Here is a 19,700-nt window from a genome sequence, read left to right as displayed (position 1 = left end):
GTATGAATAAGTAAGCAGGATGCGAGTGATTGGGTTAGATGCTGCGAAGATTTTTTTTTTTTTCCAAGTTAGGAAGAGGGTAAAAAAGACAGCCTGGGGAGAAAAGGCAAACAGTGCATCCCCAAATCCTCACACTTTTACTCTCCTTGCAGTCAGTGGCTTCTCCGGCTCCTGCAGGCTTTTGAGGTCTCCCAGAGTAGACATGCCTGGCCCCCACCCCCTTCCTCGGTCTCCCCTTTCAGTTCAGATGTGCTGATGTGCAGACCGGATTCATCTTCCCGGAGCGGCGGCAGTGGCTCTCGCTCGGCCGCGGGGTCCTGACAGCGGCGGGGGTGCGGCGCGGAGCCCGAGCGCGAGGACAGACAGCAGAGCCGCGGGAAGTTCGGCCGCCAGAAGGACGACCTGGCCGGGGCAGGCGCCCGCGCCGCCCAGCGGAGTTGGCCCGCAGCCGCCCCTGGCCGCCTCGCGGAGCGAAGTGGCTCACCTGCCCTCGGCCCACCCGCGACCCCCCTCGCCGACACCCCCTGCAGTTGGGGGTCCCAGGCAGCGCTCGCACCCGCATGTCTCCGGACACCTGAGCACCCCGGGCCCGCCGAGGAGCCTCCTGGTGGGGAAGAGAGCCCCGGAGCCCCAGCCCCGCGCATCAGCCGCCGGCACTCGCGGTCCCGTCCCCTCCTGTTCCTCGGGGAGGAGGATGGGGCTGGACGCGCTTTCGCCAAGGATGCTCCTGGGTCTGGTGGCCTTGGGGATCGTTTTCTGCGGGGAGCTGTGTGTCTCCGCTGGCCTTGATTATGACTACACTTTTGATGCGAGCGAAGAGGATAAGACAGAGACTATCGATTACAAAGACCCGTGCAAAGCCGGTAAGTCCTCTCCAAGTTGCGACCCCGGAGCGGCGGGCGCGCGGGGCCCGCGGAGCGCTGGGCTTGCGATGGGCGGTGGTGGGAGCTCACCTGTTTCCTCGCCTCCCTCGCCGCCCCTCCTTCTCGCCTCTGCTCTCCCCTCCCGTTCCTTTCCCTTTCCACCCCCGAGTGGCAGCGCCGCGGCCTGAGTTGCCTGGAGTTCTCTGGCGGTGGCACCGGTGCCAAGCGCCCGTCCTGCAGTTGGAGTAAGACGTCCTGGAGTTTCTCCCTTCCCCTCCCCCAGTGAAACGGAAAGAGTCACAGACACCGCAGGCTGCGGGGGGTTTTCAGTGTCAGCACTCGGGGGGCTTGGTGCTTGCAGCAGGGACACTGCCTCCTCGGTTCCAGGGCGCGGTTCCCTTGCGTTCCTCCGAGACCCAGGGGGCAAACTTCCCCAAAACATGAATAGGGATGGCACCGCTACCTCGGGACACATTTGCTCCCCGTTTCGCTGGGAATTTCAAGAGTACGTTCCAGGCTAGAAGGGCATTTTGACCACTATGGAAGAAGAACTAACTCATTTCTAGATGGCATTCCAATTTGTGTGCCCTAAAACATGTTTTTCCAAGTTGCAGCCCCAGCCGAACTTGAGTCTTCCTTCCTGTGAATACCCGGGGAACCCCAGCCGGACTCGCACAGCCCGGAGGCAGGGCTGCTAGCCCGGCGCGGACGCCGCGGTCTCTGCCCTCCCCTTCCCGGCCGGCGCCTCCGCGCGTCCCGCCCCCGCAGGGCGGGGCTCCCCTTGCGCCCCTCCCGCCGCCGGAGGTCGGAGCTCGGAGCTGCGCGCGAGCACCACGTGAACGCGGCAATGTCCCCGGGCGCTTGGGGGCTCCCAGTGCTGTCCTCTGCCGGGTTGTGATCGGGGTGACCCTCAGCTCATAATTAACTCTGGAAAGGTTGTGAGGTTTGTGGGACGCGCGTTGGGTAGAGCCCCGAATTTGCAGCCCCGCGGCGGGAGCTCGGCCCGGCGGAGCAGGGGGTGGGCGAAGGCTCAGCCGGCAGTGCAGCTCCAGATTGCGCGCGCTGGCTAGGTCGGTGCCTGGGATTGCGAGGTAAACCGTATTCTGCCTTTCTTTGCTGAAGCAAGGAGACGTGTACATCAGTGAAGGAAAATGCTGGAGTTCCCTACTTAATTTTTACCTTGGATGACGCATTAGTCAGAGGAGGAGGGTGGCTGCATTGGGTTCGGTTTGTGAGGTCTTCCTCCTTTCTCGGAGCACCCCAGTATAGATGCTTACTCACAATTCTGAGTGTTTCAGCGGAACCTGTCTCTCCGGAACTCAGCGTCATTACTTGATTCAGCCTTGTTTACAAGTTCCCGTCTGTCACCTCCAATGCTCAACACAACCCCAAGTTTCAAGGGTCTTGCTCCATGGTGAGGATGAGGAGACACTGCCTGGCTGCAGTGTAGGACCAGCCTGGGTGATTCCTTCAGTGCAGGGATAGGTTTCCTTTCTGTAGAAAAGAGGTTTGAGTCATAAATGCGATTTGATGAAAGTCGTAGTTTAATTTATTTAATTAATTGTGTGTCATTGATGAGATTGTGTAGGAAAGTATCTATTTTGATGCTGTCATGTGTGAAAGATTGAACCGCGAATCAATACAAGGTATTACACTGCATATTTCAACATACTTCAGATACAGATGCTCATTTTCCTCAGCAAATAAACGTCCAAGGCAAAGGAAAAATTTCAGTGTTCAGTTTCTTTTTTCTCTTTGTTACTGATAAATTTTTGAACATAGCTATTGAAATTAAGACAAACGAAACAATAGTTTTGAAAGAATTACCACACGGCTTCCTTGTGCTTAAGTATAAGAGGACTCATACATGTGTCTAGTTGTGTGTGTGGTGAGAGGGAAAATAAAAAACGGCCTAACTGGAAGGCCAGAAGAATGCACGGAATCTGAGATTCCCTGCTCTTCAAATGTAATGAAATGAAAAGCTATAATTTACCATCTTGGCTATAGAGCGGGCAGAATCATAGTGCCTCCCTTTGGCATTCTATAAGACGAAAGTTGTAATAACAGGAAAAGCATTAATACCTTAAAACCTCCAACAAGAGCCAAAAGAAGATCACTGAACTAAGAAAGGGGAGAACAGGTTTGTGAAGGAAGAGAAGTGCCTGCCACATACTTGGCGGCTTCTGATCTGCCCATTTCATGTAAGTAGCAGATTTCAAGTGCTGGTCCATGGAAGAAAGGGCCTGTCCTGGCCTTCTCTAAGAAGAAATCCAAGGTTCCTTAAACTACACGCAGGGTAGATGTTGTGCTGATGGACAGAACTTTACGGTGTCAAAGCATCTTAAAAGTTAAGTTTGTAGGTACACTTTTGATACACAATGATGACATCCATCATAGGGAATTTGTACCTGTACATGATATATCTTGATGTTTCTTTCTTTCCCATTTCCCGCCGCTATCTTCAACCCCTCTTTTTCTCCTTATTTAAAAAAGCGTTTTCTATTTTTCCTTTTTTCGTATTTTTTCCTTTCTTTCCTTTTCCCCTCCCCCTCCCTAGTTCTCCTTTCCATTTGTATGTTGTTTGTTCTATTTCACAATATCTATTACATATTTTCGCCCTCGTTTACACTTTCAGCTTTTCATATCAGAGGAACAATGCAGTATTTATATATGTGTGTCTGATTTATTTCACTTAAGAGTATGGTCTCAAGGTGCATCCATTTACAAAACTGAAATGTTTCAGGTTTATCCTTCTTAATGGCTGAGTTGTACTCCATTGTATAAAAAACCACATCTTTATCCCTTCATTGGTTGATCTGGACTGTTTCAAAGATTTAACTCTTTAAAACTGTGTCACTATAAACATGAGTGTACATATATTGGTGTGGAAGGATATATTTTATTCTTTTGGGAAGATACCAAGTACAGGAATAGCTGGGTCAAATGGGGCATCTAGTTTTAGTTTTCTGAGAAATCTCCACATTGATTTCCACAGTGGTTGCTCCAGCCTACGTTCATTGAACAACTTTTGCGCAGTAAAAGACATCACCAGAAGAATGAAGAGACAATCCACAGAGTGGGAAAAAAGGTTTTGCCAGGTGTTCTCAAACAATGTACTAATATTGGTGTGAGGAGAGAGTCTTTTTTTTCTTTTCCCTTTTTAGGTACCAGATATCCAAATTCAGGGCCTTGCACTTGCCAGGTCAATGCTGCATGGCTGAGCTACATCCCTGGCACAAAAGACTAACATCTAGACTTTATAAAGAGCTCAGGAAACAAGACTCCCTCCAAATTAAAAAACAAGAATCCAAAACTGGACATCTGAAGTGAGTAGACACTTCTCAGCTGAAGAAGTACAATTGGCAAATAAACATGAAAAAAGGTTCGGCTTCACTGGTCATTTGAGAGGTTCGAATTCAAACAGTGCTGATGTTCCATCTCACCCCACCGGATGGCTGTTATCACAATATCAATCAATAACAAATACTAGTGGAGCTATGGGGAAAAAAGAACCCTTCTCGAAGTGTTTTTGAGTACATTGTTCTGGCTGATGCTCACAGCATCCAGTAGAGTTTGTTAATTTTCCTGTTACACATACAGGACAACAGATGCCTGCAGAGTGAGGTTAAACACCTTGTGAAGATTCCTCCAGTGGGAATTCCAGGTCTCCTAATGGCAAATTGTGGTTGTGTTTAAGGATTATGTTGCATTCATTCTTAGCTAGCTATTTAGAGGATTTCCTTTAACTGTATACCGCAAATTATTCCAGGCAGTCCTGAATAATAAGAGATGCAGTTACTTTTAGATCTTATTTGGCAAAAGTGAATAAGAACACAGTCTCATATTTTCAAAGCCCCAATTTTTGAGGGGCAATCATCATAACTGGTTTTTAATGTTTGTCACAGGTATGGATTATTAGATTATCAGCATTAGGAATGTCATGTGTTCTCAGTACCTTCTCAGTATCTGTAGACTGTTAACATAGACAGTTATAAAACCAGCTAAAACTTTTATTACAAACAAGATCAAATGCGTGGTACCCAAGAAGTATTCTCAGTTATAATATACTTAAAATTGTACTATCCTAATATATTTGTAAAGTAGAATCTGATTGTACACTCATCAGAAATCTGATTTTAAGTTCATGAAGCTATTGGACAGGAGGAAAGCTTTGTATTAATTTGACTTTTGACTTATACCTTTTAGTCTAAGTCAAAACAGGTAATTTAATATGATGTAGCTTCATTTATATTAATATAACCAAATCCATTAGGGCAGAATGTAGGTACTTTGGTATATGTACACATGCACATGGGGAAATTATTACATGCAGCTTTCTTCAGGGCAGTACGTGGTTATTTAAATGGTTATGCAGTCAGAGTTTGGTTACTCTTGGGTTCAAAAGGAGTCCTAGGGGATCTTGGGAGGTTGATTGTGCAGGAGCTCATTTTAGAGCAGGGGCTGAGGTGCACAGTTTCATCATGGTACTGCATTAGTAAGTGTTAATCTGAGGATTAATATCTGTGAAGAGTCTGGGAAAATTCCAGTTACAAATTAATCTTCTTGCAGATTCATGTAGAGAGTTCCTGGAAAAGCAGAGATCTGTTGAACCAATCATGCTAACATATATCCACCTTCCTTCCCTGCCTGCCAGCCTCCCACTGTGTGGCCTTTTCTTGTTTCTTTTTGTGTAGAGGGATATTAGGGAAGCTCAGGCAACTAAAAACAAAATATCTAGTAGTGGAGATTAAATTAGTGTTTTTGATGATTAGTAGAAGATCCTTGAAGTACCCTTGTTCTCTGTAGACTTCTGTGAGCACCGTGATGGTGGGAGTGGAGGGAAAGCTTTCTACCTCGAAGATCCTGAGAAAATGATCTGTTTTTCTTAAAAGAAGTATCCAAGCACGATGAAGGGTCAGCAAAGGCAAGGTTGAATTTGCTTTTTGAGGAGCATCTGTGAGCCTGTTTATGTAGAAACAGACTAGAGAATTATTTCTGATTTTCTTTGTAACTAACATTCTAGGGTCCTAAAACACTAGATTTTGGGATAATTTTCAAAAGTTTGTAATTTCTAAATATGATGGGTATTTACTTATTTATTTTCATTTAATTTTTGGCCCTTGGTGTTGTTTTTCTGGTGAGGCTTGGCAACCTCTCAAGTATGGCCTTTCAGAACTTGATGCTCAACTTGTGTCTACTTTTATTCTATCCTAATTCTAAATATTCAAACATTTCTCCCTCTGTTGATGCTTCTCTAGACTGCCAAGTTCTCATTTTTAAAAAATGCATTTCATTGAGCTGCTTCTCCTTACCAGCCTCTTCTGTCTTTGTTTGCGTTCCTTGGATCTTGAATTTTTTTCCCTCCATGCCAGCTTAGAAGTGGCCAAAACACAGTTTTTGCAAAAGGGATGTGTAAAGCATTATATTTCAATTTATTTACCAGTATGAATTCTTAAACTCTGATCTTGAGCGCCTAGGACAATTTTGATCCCCAAATGGCAATTACTGTAAATAGGTATGAAAAGATAAATGACTTTTTCTTTAATATATTCCCTCAAAGTAAGCCAAATTTACTTATAGCTTTCTTTCTCTTTTCCTCTCCTCTCATCTTCTTTTTTTTTATTCATATAGACTGAACTCTTCCCACTTTTTGTCTTTGAAGAAGTAGGACGATTAGCATATACTATGTCTATGGATTATTATACATATTTTTCTGTTGAATTGGGTTCCTTATTTATTACATAAATCAATCCATTAATAACTTGCCAGATAGATAGTTTGTGAACATTTTCTCCCATTCTGTACATTTTCTTTATTCTTATTTGCTATTCAGAAACTTTTGAAAATATTTAATATCATCTCATTTGTCTATTTTTTTTATGTCTGTGCTTTTACATTTTTTTCCAAGGAATGTTTCACTACAGTCAATATCATAGGGTATTTTCTCATTGTTTCTTCTGATATTTTTCTAGTTTTGTATTTTATGTTTATGTTTTTATTGCTATGAGTTGATTTTTCTACATGGCAAGAGATGGAAATTTATCATTCTTGTACATGTGGACATCCAGTTTTCTAGCACCATTATCAAAGAGGATGTTTTTGCCCAATATGTGTTCTTGTAGCCTTTATCAAAAGTCAAGGTTCATGGGTTTGCCTTTAAGTTCTCTGTTCTCCATTTATTTGTGTTTTCTTCAGCTTCTTTCATCAATGCTATTACAGTTCACTACTGAAACCTTTAATCCTTCCTCTTAGCTAGGTAATATAACAATGCCTGGAATCTTATTGTTTATGTTAAGAGAAGTGCTTATTCAGTCCTATCTTCTCTAATTTAGACTTCTTCTCATATATAATTGAAAGTACGTATGAGACTAGTAGGCTATTTTTGAAAAAGTTAAGATGTAATTCATAAGCTTTTCTCACTTTCATGATGCTTTTCTATGAAAGTGTAATATAAACTGTGCATAAACTTACAGTTGCTTCTACAGAAACCATATTGTCTTCCCTCATTGTATATTTATGGATTCTGTTTTTCAATATTCTAGCAACTCATCCTGATATAAACTTGAAATTCACTTTCCTGTAGTGGAAAATATATTCCTTTGTAGTAGTCATATTAATAATCCTTCAGGCCTCTCAGTACTATGAAACTGAAATGGTGATTTGCTGTAAAGAGGTTAGCCACTAAATACTTCTAGAACTCAGGCAGATAGTATCAAGTGCTGGTTATCCATGTTAGAAATATTACCTATTTTTCTACTTATGCCTTCAACCCATATGCTTAAAATATTTCAAACTAGGGCCTCCTAAGTTTTGCAAACAGGGTTGAGAAAAGATAGAGACAAATATTCTACTTCCATGAGGTACGGCACATCTTGCAAAGACCATCTGTTGTCTGAGGAGGTGGCAATGATGATAGTGGGGGCTCCATTGCTCCCCTAAAGTATAGGAATGTGCTCTGCAGCATCTTTAGCTCAGAGCCCAGCTGGGGCTAAGCCAGGGTTCAGTGCCTGGCTATATTCCGAGGGATGCAGGATTGTATCTTCTGGGAGATTCTTGCAGTCTCTTTAAGATCCAAGATCTGAAATTGATTGTGGACTTTTCCTTTCTAAACTGTGCAGTGTAGGATCTCCTCCCTAACCTTGAATACAGTGAAATGATTTAACAATATGGGTTTAGAAAGGTTTATTTCCTTCAGTAATCTATTGAGTAATAACCCTTTGGAAGGAAAATTGTTTTTCTAAACTAAAAGCTATGGAATGAATTACAATAACTATATTCTCAGACAGCAAGATGGGAGAAGCCCTTGTTTATTTATTTAGTTCTTGCCATTTTTAGCTCTGACAATGCAATATTGACTATTGGATTTTGAGGCACTGTGGGCTAATGGACTGCTTGTTTTGTCAGCTCCTTGCAAAATGTGTGCTTATCCCATCAAGCTGTTCTAAAGAGCTCAGCTATATATTTGTATTAAGAACTATTGTAAATTAGGTGTTACTTGAAATCCAGAAAGTGAGTCAATGAGGTGTTGGCCTTACTCAGTGATTCTCTTGCAATTTATATTTATAGTTTAAACTAAATTATTTATTACTGTCGTATTAAAAATTCCTTGGATATTAGTAATTATAAAACAACAAATGGATACACTAAGTAGGTCAAAAGTGTCTTGAAATACATTATCTTTCCCAAGCAAATTTTAAGTGTTGATGGGCTGTGCAAAGCATTTAACTCTGTGTTTCAGAAAGACTCCGACTCCTGCAGTTTTTTACACTCTGCACGTTTTACTGAGAAAAGTTGTTATGGAGACAGAGATAAAAACCGTGGATATTTCTACCTACATTTGGTAGCTTCTGTGCTGTTGAGCTTTTTGTCAATGCTGTTTAATTGGTGTGCTTGGAGACGCAGAGTGGAGAGGTTGCATTGTGGAATGGTTTGTTCATTCCTTACATTTCTCATCCCTGTTGAACTGTCAGCATGTGGGCTGTGGGCTCCAGCGTCACTTCTCATGGCTCTTGGACTGGTTGTGGGTGTCAGTGACTTCTGAACTCTTGCTTGGATAATTTTCATTAGTATAAGCATTAGGATAATCAGGTTGTGGTGCAGTGTTGCAAATCTCCATGGCATTAGGTCAGTTGATTGACCAATTAAAAAGTTGGAATTATTCTCCCTGAACTTTTCTGAACACAATGCTTAGTACTTGTAGGTTTATGATACTTTTTGTTTTGCAATTGCATTATTGTGTTCAGAGAATTAAGTGTATGTGTCATCTACATTTACTTGAGCATAACATACATACGTATGTAAGTAGAATCACATTTTAGTCAGTGGAGACCCACATGGATGGCAGTTGTCCTATAAACTCTATCACCTAATGATGTCATAGCAGCCTTAGACTGTGTAAGTACTGTTCATGCTATTTAAACAACAACTCACTTGGTAATGAATTTCTCAAATCATATCCCCATCATTCAGTAGCCTGAGACTGTACCCGCCTTTAGAGAAGTTAAAACCTTTCAATTCACTAGAGAGGAACAATGACTGTGAATAAGTAAAATAACCAAATGGGTTCCATTCGAGAGAAATGGTCCGGGAATTCCATGAACCTACATATCTAGAGATTGTCTCTGTGATCAGGCCATTACAAGGTAGTTCTCATTTTTATACTACAAACATCTAAAGTCTGTTGTTTTTTACTCTGTCTCCATCAGTGGACATTGTTATCTTTTTTTGGACTCGTGAGAATGCTGACACTGACAATGCGGCACAGTGGCTGGTGTGTCAACCGAGGTGGTAAATGGTGAAATCAGGTTTCTGTGTCCTGGATTTTTTTTTTTTTTTGGTCAAATCCAGTACTTTGGCTCTCCAGGTCAAAAGTAAGGAGTAAGACTCGGTTGAACTGGTAGTATCTGTGTCATCGGAATTCATTCATCACAATTTTCTTTAGTGAGAATGCATCTTGTCTCAGTGGTTTTTCCTTTCAAAGCTCTTCATTGTAATGTCAGAAAAGGCCATTGCATGGGGTGAAGCACAAACCCTAGACACTTTAGAGAGAATTTCTTTAAGTGTGAGGAGTTAGAAATCCTAGTGCTGTGTCAAACAAATTCCTAGGATGGGTTTTGCCAAGAAATGTTTGAGCATTCAATAGTGTAGGGGAGGCACTACTTGTTTTCTCTAGCATGAAAGTTGCAATAGCAGGCTTTTCTCATCTGTTAAGACAAGTGTTGAATTGAATCCAATAGAATTCAGTCATTGGTGTCCTCTTTCTGGCACAGGTTCTGACATTTCATGTGTAACATGTTGACTGGCTTCACACTTTATATTTTCTATGTGAATGTCACTGAATTTGTGATCATGAGCCTCTAAGGAATGTGAAAAACATCTTTTTCAAACAGGCAAGCAAGGAGAGTGATTTACAGTGTACGTTGTGTGTGTAAATGATGTGTGACTGCCTTTGAGAAAACAAATATGCTGTGCAAAGGTACTTCAGTAACTTCTATTTCCTGTCAATTCTAACTTGTCTAGAAGCCATACAGTCAAAACTATTCAAAACTTTTAAAAATAAGGTCAGGCCAATGTCTTGCAGCTCCAGTCTTGTCTTAAGAATAGTGAGTGTGATACATGTGAAATATACACTGTGTTTACTGTTGTCTGTGTTATAACTTCTTTGAGGAAAATACATTACTTTTAGGAAATTAATGTGTTTTCTAGGAGAAGGATTTTCCATTTGGACTTATTCTCTGACAAGTATGGAAGAACAAAATCTAGTAAAATGGGCTTCCATTTCTTGGCCCCTTTTCTAAACCTGAAAGAATTAACATATGGGTTTTTTATGTGTATTTTTTCATACCAGACGAAAAAATAGTATACACACGGACCCAAGTGGTGATTGGCCAGCAGAGTGTCAGTCCCCAGTACTGTTATAATTAGGATTTGCCGCCCAGAATGGGCAAAGGATGTGATGACCTAGACCAGGGACTTTGTTTGCCTTACATCTCAGTGTGGAAAGAGATCTGTTAGGAGTTTGCTGGGTGAAGTAGTGAGCAAAAGTGAACACAGAGAAGATACTGATTATCTGTATCATCAGGAAGTGAACACTATGGGTAAATTTCTCATGTATTTTAGGATTAAAAGCATTACAGTAGGAGCCAAAATTTGGATTGTATAATAGAACTCAAAATTGTAAAGGGGCTTCCTACCCCAAACTGTATGCTTCAGAGATAAGTATCTACTAATACTTTTTCATTTTGTATTGAATGACACTTGCAGCTAAGAGTTTTAAGATAAATTTCTTTATATTGCCAGATGATAGATTGGAATTTTAAGCCAGGACTCTAGGCTCCAGAAGATGCCATGGCCTGTCTGTCTCTTTTCTTTGTTCCTTTCTTTTCCCTTTTGTATACTTTTTAGCAAATTGGTTTCAACATTATTTTAAGGTTGCATGGAGTCAGAGTAATGATTTATTGACAATTTCGGCCGACCTTTCTCCCCTAATAACTATTATTTTGGCAAGTTATTTACTCACCCTTATGCTCATAGTGTTAGAAAAACTGGATGAATGTAAAATATGTATACCTTTGCCTGGAATTCAGCAAACACCCTATAATCTTTTCCAAGTAGTATAAATATATAGAATGGAGAGAACTTTAAAATTCATAACTGTTTATTCGTGGGAAGATGGTCTTATAAAAACATTTGTGGAGAAAGGTGGTTTTCCTTGCCACATATAAAAATGCATTCATTGTTATGGACTCTCAATTCTACAGTCTTTGAGAGGATACAACCACCATGTAGATCTCTTTGTTTGGGAAGACATCAGAGATAATGAATATAAATATTTTTAAGTGTTACTTGATGTTGTGCTCATGTATCTCTTATGTTCAAAATATGTTCACAATTTTCAGTTCACTGTGACTAATGTGTGATAGAGTCTTGCCATATAGTCTTTCAGTAGTTTCTGGTTCAGATTTTATTTGCCATCTGGATTGACTTGAAGAACTTACACACTCACAATTCCATGTTTACAGAAAGCTAAACTTGAGTGTGTGGCTCTACACCACACACTCAAATAAATTAAAAATGTTAATTAATTTACTGAACATTTATTGACCATTTACTATGAGTGAAACATAGATTAATCCTGGCTTTACAGAAGTATGAAGTAAATTAAAAGGCTATAGTTTTTGAAAGTAGAAAATAGCTTATGGATAGTGATTGTTTATGTATTAATCACATAATTGTATGCTAAAGTTATTTCAATTTGGCATTTGAAATAGATATTTTAAATTACAATAACCAGAGTACTTGTACTTATAAAAACTTTTTTATTTTATTTGCTCAAAATATATGAGGAATAAGGCTTTGCAGGGAGTGTAACAACTTTTAAGTAAGTACTTTGTGGACTTTGATATTTGGCAGCACACTGGGCTAGTATGTAACCAATAACAGCTTATGCAATTATTTAGAAATAGCCCGTATTAGCATTCATGTTTTCCATTTGCTTTTTTCTTAAACAGCTTGATTTTGAAACTGTCATTTTTCCTACATTAATAGGGTACATTTCTATTTTATGTACTATATTCTTGTTCTTAAACACATTATTTTGAGAACAGAAAAAGCAGAAATTAATGGTGAATTGAATGAAAAGCTGTTCTTTTACTTACAGGATCCTACTGTGGCTTCAAAATATGAATATAAGGTTTTCTTTCTTTAAATAAACCTACCTAGGTGGTAATATGGCAATTGGAAACCAGCCTGGTCTGGTAATCAAGAAATGTAAATTTCAGTTCTGTCTCTGCTGCTTTATTTGTGTGTAAGTTGGGAATGCTGCTTGCTTTTGCTGTGTCTCAATCTTTGATGCTTGGAAATCTTTAAGGCTGGTTAAGCTTTAAAGCTTTCTGGATTCTAGTGTTCCTGACACTGCAAGGGAGAACAGCTCTAAAGGAATATTGGAAGTTGGAGGACCAGTGAGCTCTCCTGTCCACTGAGATGTAAAGGGAAGATGTTCCAGTTTCTTCTGAAATGACTTTGCTAAGTTTCAACGTTCTGGCCAAATCATGACAGCTGCCCAGCTATAGCTGTCTCTGAGGTTCCTTGACAATATTCTTGTCAAAATTATTCTTGAAAACTATTTATGCTTAATCTCCCATCCTCTTTTATCACTTCAGTTCATCAGTAAAAATAAAATAAAGTGACAAAAGAGTGGAATGGAATGTGGGTAAAACCTATGTGCTTATCAGAGCACGTTAGCGTCACATTACCATCAGAGTCCAAAGTTGCTCTGCTGGAATTGTTTCCCAGGAGAGATGAATAGGTGAACAGAACATGGCCAGAAGACAAGGGAAATGGCAGTGCTCTCAAGTTCCAGGTCACTGTCTACAATGGAGAGAAAAGACCCAAAGGCAAGAAAGGCAAATTTTCTGGCATAAAGCATTTTTCAAAATGTATGACACCTTAACAGTTATATAATTAAATAGGTTAATCACTTGTATATGTCCTTGAAAATGGTTTTCCATATCACAGAAGTGATATTTAAAATTATCTCCATAATTTAACTCAACTTCACAAATCTTCAATTTTCTGATTAGTAAATTATTACTGTTTTTGTCATGCTATTTTATATATCACATACTTTTAAAAATAAGTCTAATTGTAAAATAATTTTCAATGTAAGTTTCATTCTTTGCATTTTTATAGTAGTGAAAAATAAATTCAAGTAGAAATTAGTAGCATGAATCTAAGGAGTGTTATTTAATATAAAGAGTGCTGGATATTGGGTAAAACTACTTGACAATCTTGGCTGTTAGTGTTTTATTATGTCAGCTTGATCTATTTATAATGCTTTTGAATTCGAGTTCTCTCATTTGTACAATAAAGATAGTGATATCTAGTTTAAAAACAAGCACATCATCTGAGTAAACTGATATACTATGAAGATTTCAATGAATGTATCCGGGATACTCTGGTATGTTTCAGGACTTTATATAAAGGATACAAATAAGGTGTATTGCCTTCCTGCAAAGATTTCAGTATCTCCTAGGAGAAAAAAAGCAACAGATACTTTAATTTTTGTTATGAAAATGCAGTAAACAAAGTGCCCTGGCTTAGAATTTCAGTCTGTGGTTAGCTAGTGCCAAGGCAGAACAGCATGGTGAAGGACCTGACTCATGTCATGGAGGTCAGGAAGCAGAGAATGAAGCAAGAAGGCAGGGAAGGAGACATAGCCTTCCAAGGTGGACTTCTGTGGATGTGTCTTTCTTGTCTTCATTACTTTCTTATTATTGGGACACTACATTATACAACTTGCAGGAGGAGAGGTTCAGTTTGGCCACGTTTACAGTCCATGGTCAAGTGGTTATAAGGCAGAGGTGCACAGTGAAGGGGTCAGGGAGGAGAAGGCTACTCACATCATGATAGTCCGAAAGTACAAAGAGAAGTAAGGAGCTGGGGAGGAGACAGATGTACATTGTTCAGTCTCACCTCCAGTGACCCAGCTCTTCTGACCAGACGGTGCCTCATAATACAAATCAGCCACAGCACCTTCTCCATCTAATCACCTTCTGAAAGCTCCACCTCTGGAGTCATGAGTTTTGGGAATCATTCTTGATTCAAACCATAGCACCAAACCACACTTCCTAAGGCACAGTTAGCTCTGAACTCTTTAGTGGATTAGTCCACTGATAAGTATAGTGCCCCCCATGACCCAATTACCATTCAAAACCAGCCTCTGAATGCTAGAACACTGGGGGAATGGCATTACTTAGAATACTCAGTACCCAGAGTTAAAGGAGAAAAAGTTTATTTTTGCTCATAGTTTGTAGAGGTTTTAGTCCATAGTCAGCTGGCTGTAAGCTGAGTGACATGGCAGAGAAGGATAGCACAGGAGAAACAGTCCATAGCATGACAGGCAGGAGGTAGCAAGCAACAAGCCTGCCTTCTTTCTATCCTCTTAAATTTTATCTGGGCTAAAAGGCTACTGATTGGTGTCACCCACTCCCAGGGTGGGATTTCCACTGCCTGCACCAAGAAATACGCTAACTTAATTTAGTTATTAAAACTCAATTCATATACACACACTCCAGATCCGGCCAACTCTGAAAAGCTCCCTATGAGCACATGAGACTTTGGGGCAGGGACATCCAGATATAAGTCTTAATAGGGGACATTCTAGATCTTTACCATAATGTTCACCCACTTTGCATTCCTGTGATAAGCCCAATATGAACATATTCTATTTTAAATATTTCTGGATTCAGTTTTTGACATTTTGGGATTTTTGTTTTTATGTTCATTAAGTGGTAAATTGGCTTTAAATTTTTTTATTTTTATTGTTCTAGCTGGATTTTGCCATACAAACTGTGTTAGCTTCGTAAGTATTCTGTAATAATTTGTAGAATATTGGAATTTGGTGCTTCTTTAATAAATTTGAGAGGAATTTTCTTTGCTTCTGCTGAATGTCTGAAGGTATTCATTACTAAGGACCACTTTAAGCTAAATTCTTTGCTTGACTATGTGGGTCCACTGTGATAATATCAATTCAGAATGTAATCCTGGCTTGGGAAGAGTTTTGGCTTGTCAGGTCTTGTTATTGGGTTAAAGTGTGGGCTGTGTTTCACTTAAAGAGACAAGATTCAGTAAGAAAGAACCAGATTTATTCAAGGGCTGGCATATTGAAAAGATAGAGGGTCTTGTGACCTTAAACCTACATCTTGAACAGGGACTGGTCCTCAAGGGTGCAGAAGGCTTTTATATGGAAGAAAAGAAGAAACGAGCTAGAAGGGCTGTGTGGTAGTTGGAATCTTTGTCATTGAGGATGTGTGTCCTTGTTTTCATTCACCAGAACATCACAATGGGTCTCCTGGCTAGCTCTTGGAATTCTTTTTAGATTGATACATTATTTTTGTTCAAGTTAAAGTTCACCTCAGTCTCCAAGCTTTCTGTTAGTTGATTCATGGAACTCAAATCTAACATTACGAGGGACATTACGAGGGCCATCAGACCGCTAGGTTCTGTGAATCTGAAGGCTTATCAGTTAACATGTTAACCATGTAGGTAGGGTACTCTTAGAACTTAGGATACTGGGCAGGTGAGAAGAAACACGATGCTTGCAAAGGGATTAATGGATGATAAATTGATAGAAAAAGAAATAAAGGGAGAAGCAAAAGACAGTTCCATAGGTGTGGGACTATTGCAGCCTCAAATGATACTTGCTTTGCTCTCCCCTACTGAGTGTTGAGCTTCCAGAAAACCCACTTTTTATGCATGTACCTGGGGTGGTATGAGTTTAATTTTCATTATTTGTTATATGTTGCACTTTCAGCTCTTTGTTGGATTATTATAATGGATTTTCCACTCTTGGCCTGCCTTGAACCATCTTCTGTCCCTTGAGGCTTATATGAGAGTGCAATTTAATAGCCAGGTCAGCCATGTTGGATCAAGGCCCTCAGTCAAAAGCCAGCTTTAGTTGTCTGTTTGTCATTTTGGATTCTGTTATATTCTCAAACATAAATATATTTTTGTCTGTCATTTTTGATTCATTCAAGGAGTTTAAAAAATTAATCTAGTTAATTTTTTTTAACTTTTTTAGTTATTAGGAAGGTTAACTCCAGCACCTACTGTGTCATTTTGGCAGCTATTTTTAAAAATACGTTTAAGTGGCAAACATCATCAAGGATTTCCCTAACACAACTTGAAATATGTGATAATTAAATGGCTTTATTTGAAACCATGTCATTACATATTTAATATAATCAGAAGGTGTTCAAGAGAATATACCATAATATCTAAGTTAATTAACATGGGAGTTTCATTATGATCAAACCCCCATTTGTTGTAGGTGATTTTTTAGAATACTCATGAGTTCTACATATGCATAATGAATCCATGAATGTCTTCATTTATGTGTAGACTTCATTATACATATAAGCATTTTTGTGCCCTTCACTTAAAAAGTATTCAATTCAGATTTCATGGGGAAGAACATTCATTTGGAAGTTAAGCTCTCCATTGTGATTTGCAGAGGAAAAGACGCTTAAATGAAGTGGTGCCATGGGTTCCCTGTACTGACTTGCTGCCTCTAGGCAGATCTGAACAGTCTGTAATCATGTTGAAAGGACCAGCTTAGGCTTTTTCGAAACTTACCAGAGATATGATTTGGAAATATGTTTCTACATCCTTTGGCATTTATGGATCCTAAAATACTAAAAGATACAGAAGCAAGTCACTATCACTTAATCTCTTCAACCTTTTGAATTCCATAAATAAGGGTTTCATTTTTTTATTTTACAAAAGCTAGATTTCTTTAACTTTTACTCCCACACTTACTGAAACTTTTAATACTATCATTCAATACTATCAATTACTACTTAACTTGTAGATTCACTCAGAATGCCCTTCTAATTACATGAATTCAAAGGAAGTCTCATTTTGTAATTTGCAGAAATGTAGCTCTGAATGTACTCTTTGAGATTTTGACCCTAGAGTCCCTATATTAGATGTGCTGCAGTGCTAATTCTAAAATACTAAGATAATTTTAATGATGACATCAACCTATTTGGAGCAGATAGTGAAAACTGGTGATGTTAGTAGTGGTGACATATTATATGAGTGGAAGTTAATTATAAAGGTCATTTACTGACCCACAAAATATCATTCACTGTTTCTTCCAAATATGCTATTTATGATTTCTTTGAATTACTCATTGATTTATGCCTTTTTTAAAAGCATACTCTTTGCTGGGTTAACATATGAAGCAATTAACATAATTGATTTATTACACAAATGTGCACAGATCATAGAAAGTCAGGAAAACCACTCCTAGAGTAACACTATCCTATTTTGCTTTGTGGGAAGCTGTTGACTGTTTTGCCTTTCGCATTTTGCATGCCTTAACTTGGTGACTCTGCAGTATACTTAGTCATTTTTAGTACTGATTTGGGTTATGGTTATAGAGGTTCTCTTTTTAAAAGAGTATTGTAACCTTACATTAGAAAATTTAATCTTAAAGATATTTTCTTCAACTCCATTCCTTACCACAAGTTCCAACTGTATTTGCCATTTGGAGTCATTAGTGAGCCAGTGAAGCTTATAGTGAGTTTTTGAGTGACACTATCACATGCTAGCCTGGTGAACTTTCAGACAACAATAAATTTTATGCTACTTGTTTAGTAAAATTTCCTAACCAGGTGTTTACTACCTAAACGAAATTTGATCTAAATTGAGTCTTGCTATGGCACTAAATAAAATCCTGACAAATTCAAGTTATGTGAATTTTGGCTAGACAGGGTGGAGTAACAGGAAACATCTTAATCACCATGCTTAAAACAATTAAAGTGAATATAGTATATGGAATAAGTGATCCTAAGATTTTGAGCATCAGACAACCGAGGACAGGGATCTCTTGGAAACTAGAAGTGAATGAGATGAGCCCTGTGATTGCCTCTGCTTACTGCCTAGGGAAGGGAAATTTATATGGAGACAGACATCTCCCTGTGTCGAGATGGAGTTAGGAATGTGGGAGTCCAAGCTGGCTAGAATTTTCAGGGCAAAGAAGTAGCAAAGAGAGAATCGCACATTGAAAGAACACTAGAGTTCTCCAGAGAATTTACAAATTGTATACAGCAAAGCATCCAACCTGAAAGTTCAGTTGAATACAAATTACAGCATGTATATGAGAAGCCTACGTCAGAGTGAGGAAATAATTCCCCAAAAGGACAAGAGGAGAAAGCATTTGGAGCTCACACAGAGCAGGAAGTAATACTGCTCTTTCACTGGTTATCAGGTTATCAGTAATGGGGGAAGCAGCCCTCAGCAAAGTACTGCTTCATTTTCACATAACAAAGCTAGCAAAAAAAAAAAAAAAAAAAAAAAATACCAGAAGGATCTACTTAACTGCTTTCCAGAGCAACACTTAGAATATTTATTGGAATATAAACATACCCAGCAACCAAAAACTTAAAGCTCAATCAGCATTGTTTGGCATTCAGGCAGTATTGCAGTACTGTTAGGAAAGGCAAAAAGGTGGAAATAATGGAAATGTGTATCATTAAGAAAGTATTTGACTGATACATTACATTTTTTTTTTTTTTTTGGTACCAGGGATTGAACTCGTGACCTCATGCTTGCAGGGCAGGGCTTATACTGCTGAGCTAAACCCCAGCCCCCTACTTTATATTCTTAGTGAAGATAATGAAGCTATTTTTAAAAAAATTAGTTAAGCATATTTGTATGAGTCTGGTGAGATTTTTTCATTCATTAAATGGAAATAAAAATGTTTCCCAGAAACCACAGACCAAAGGTATATATTTGTTTTTACATTGTTTACATATGAATGATATAAAAAGAAATAGAAAAAGGTATAAAAATATGCATGCTAAGGTTGTTAGTTTTTTTTTTAACCTGAGGAAATGGAAATTGATTATATAACTTTTTTATATAACTGGTTTAATCTAAGAATGAGCATAGGTTACTTTTAAGTTTATTAAATCTTAAATTTAAGAGAAAAAATAATGATAAAGGCTATATAAATATATTGTTTTTATAATATAAAATGATAACATAGATTTATTTCATAAATGCTGTGATTATAAGCAAAAAGTGAGACATGAACGTGTCCCCCTACCTTTTTGTATATGAATATTTAAAACCAATAAATATTGAAGATAGCTTCAGTAATGAAGATAGCTTTATTCTATGAAGTGCACAAAGTATGAATAGATGTGGAAACTATGAGAAGGTATAAAAACTAAAAATACTGCAATAATAGACTCATTAATATTTTCATAAGATTTCCTCTAAATTTATGTAACATTGTAATTATAATAAATGACATTTTATGCTGTGGAT

General features: G+C 38.9%; 1 protein-coding gene across 1 annotated transcript in view; it reads left to right on the top strand.

The window, feature by feature from the left end:
* The first annotated feature begins 694 nt into the window (after window positions 1–694).
* The window catches only part of Tll1 (tolloid like 1), a 186,483-nt gene continuing 167,477 nt past the window's right edge, over window positions 695–19,700 (top strand). The window contains exon 1 of the mRNA XM_063234796.1: window positions 695–863. Coding sequence (XP_063090866.1) covers window positions 695–863 — 169 coding nt within the window. The remainder of the gene's footprint in view (window positions 864–19,700) is intronic.

This window comes from Cavia porcellus, unplaced genomic scaffold (assembly GCF_034190915.1).
Source record: "Cavia porcellus strain 051 isolate PalLab524CR breed Dunkin Hartley unplaced genomic scaffold, mCavPor4.1 scaffold_24, whole genome shotgun sequence".
Classification (NCBI taxonomy): Eukaryota; Metazoa; Chordata; class Mammalia; order Rodentia; family Caviidae; genus Cavia; species Cavia porcellus.
Note: the sequence above shows the minus strand (reverse complement) of the source record. Positions and strands in the feature narration are given on the sequence as shown.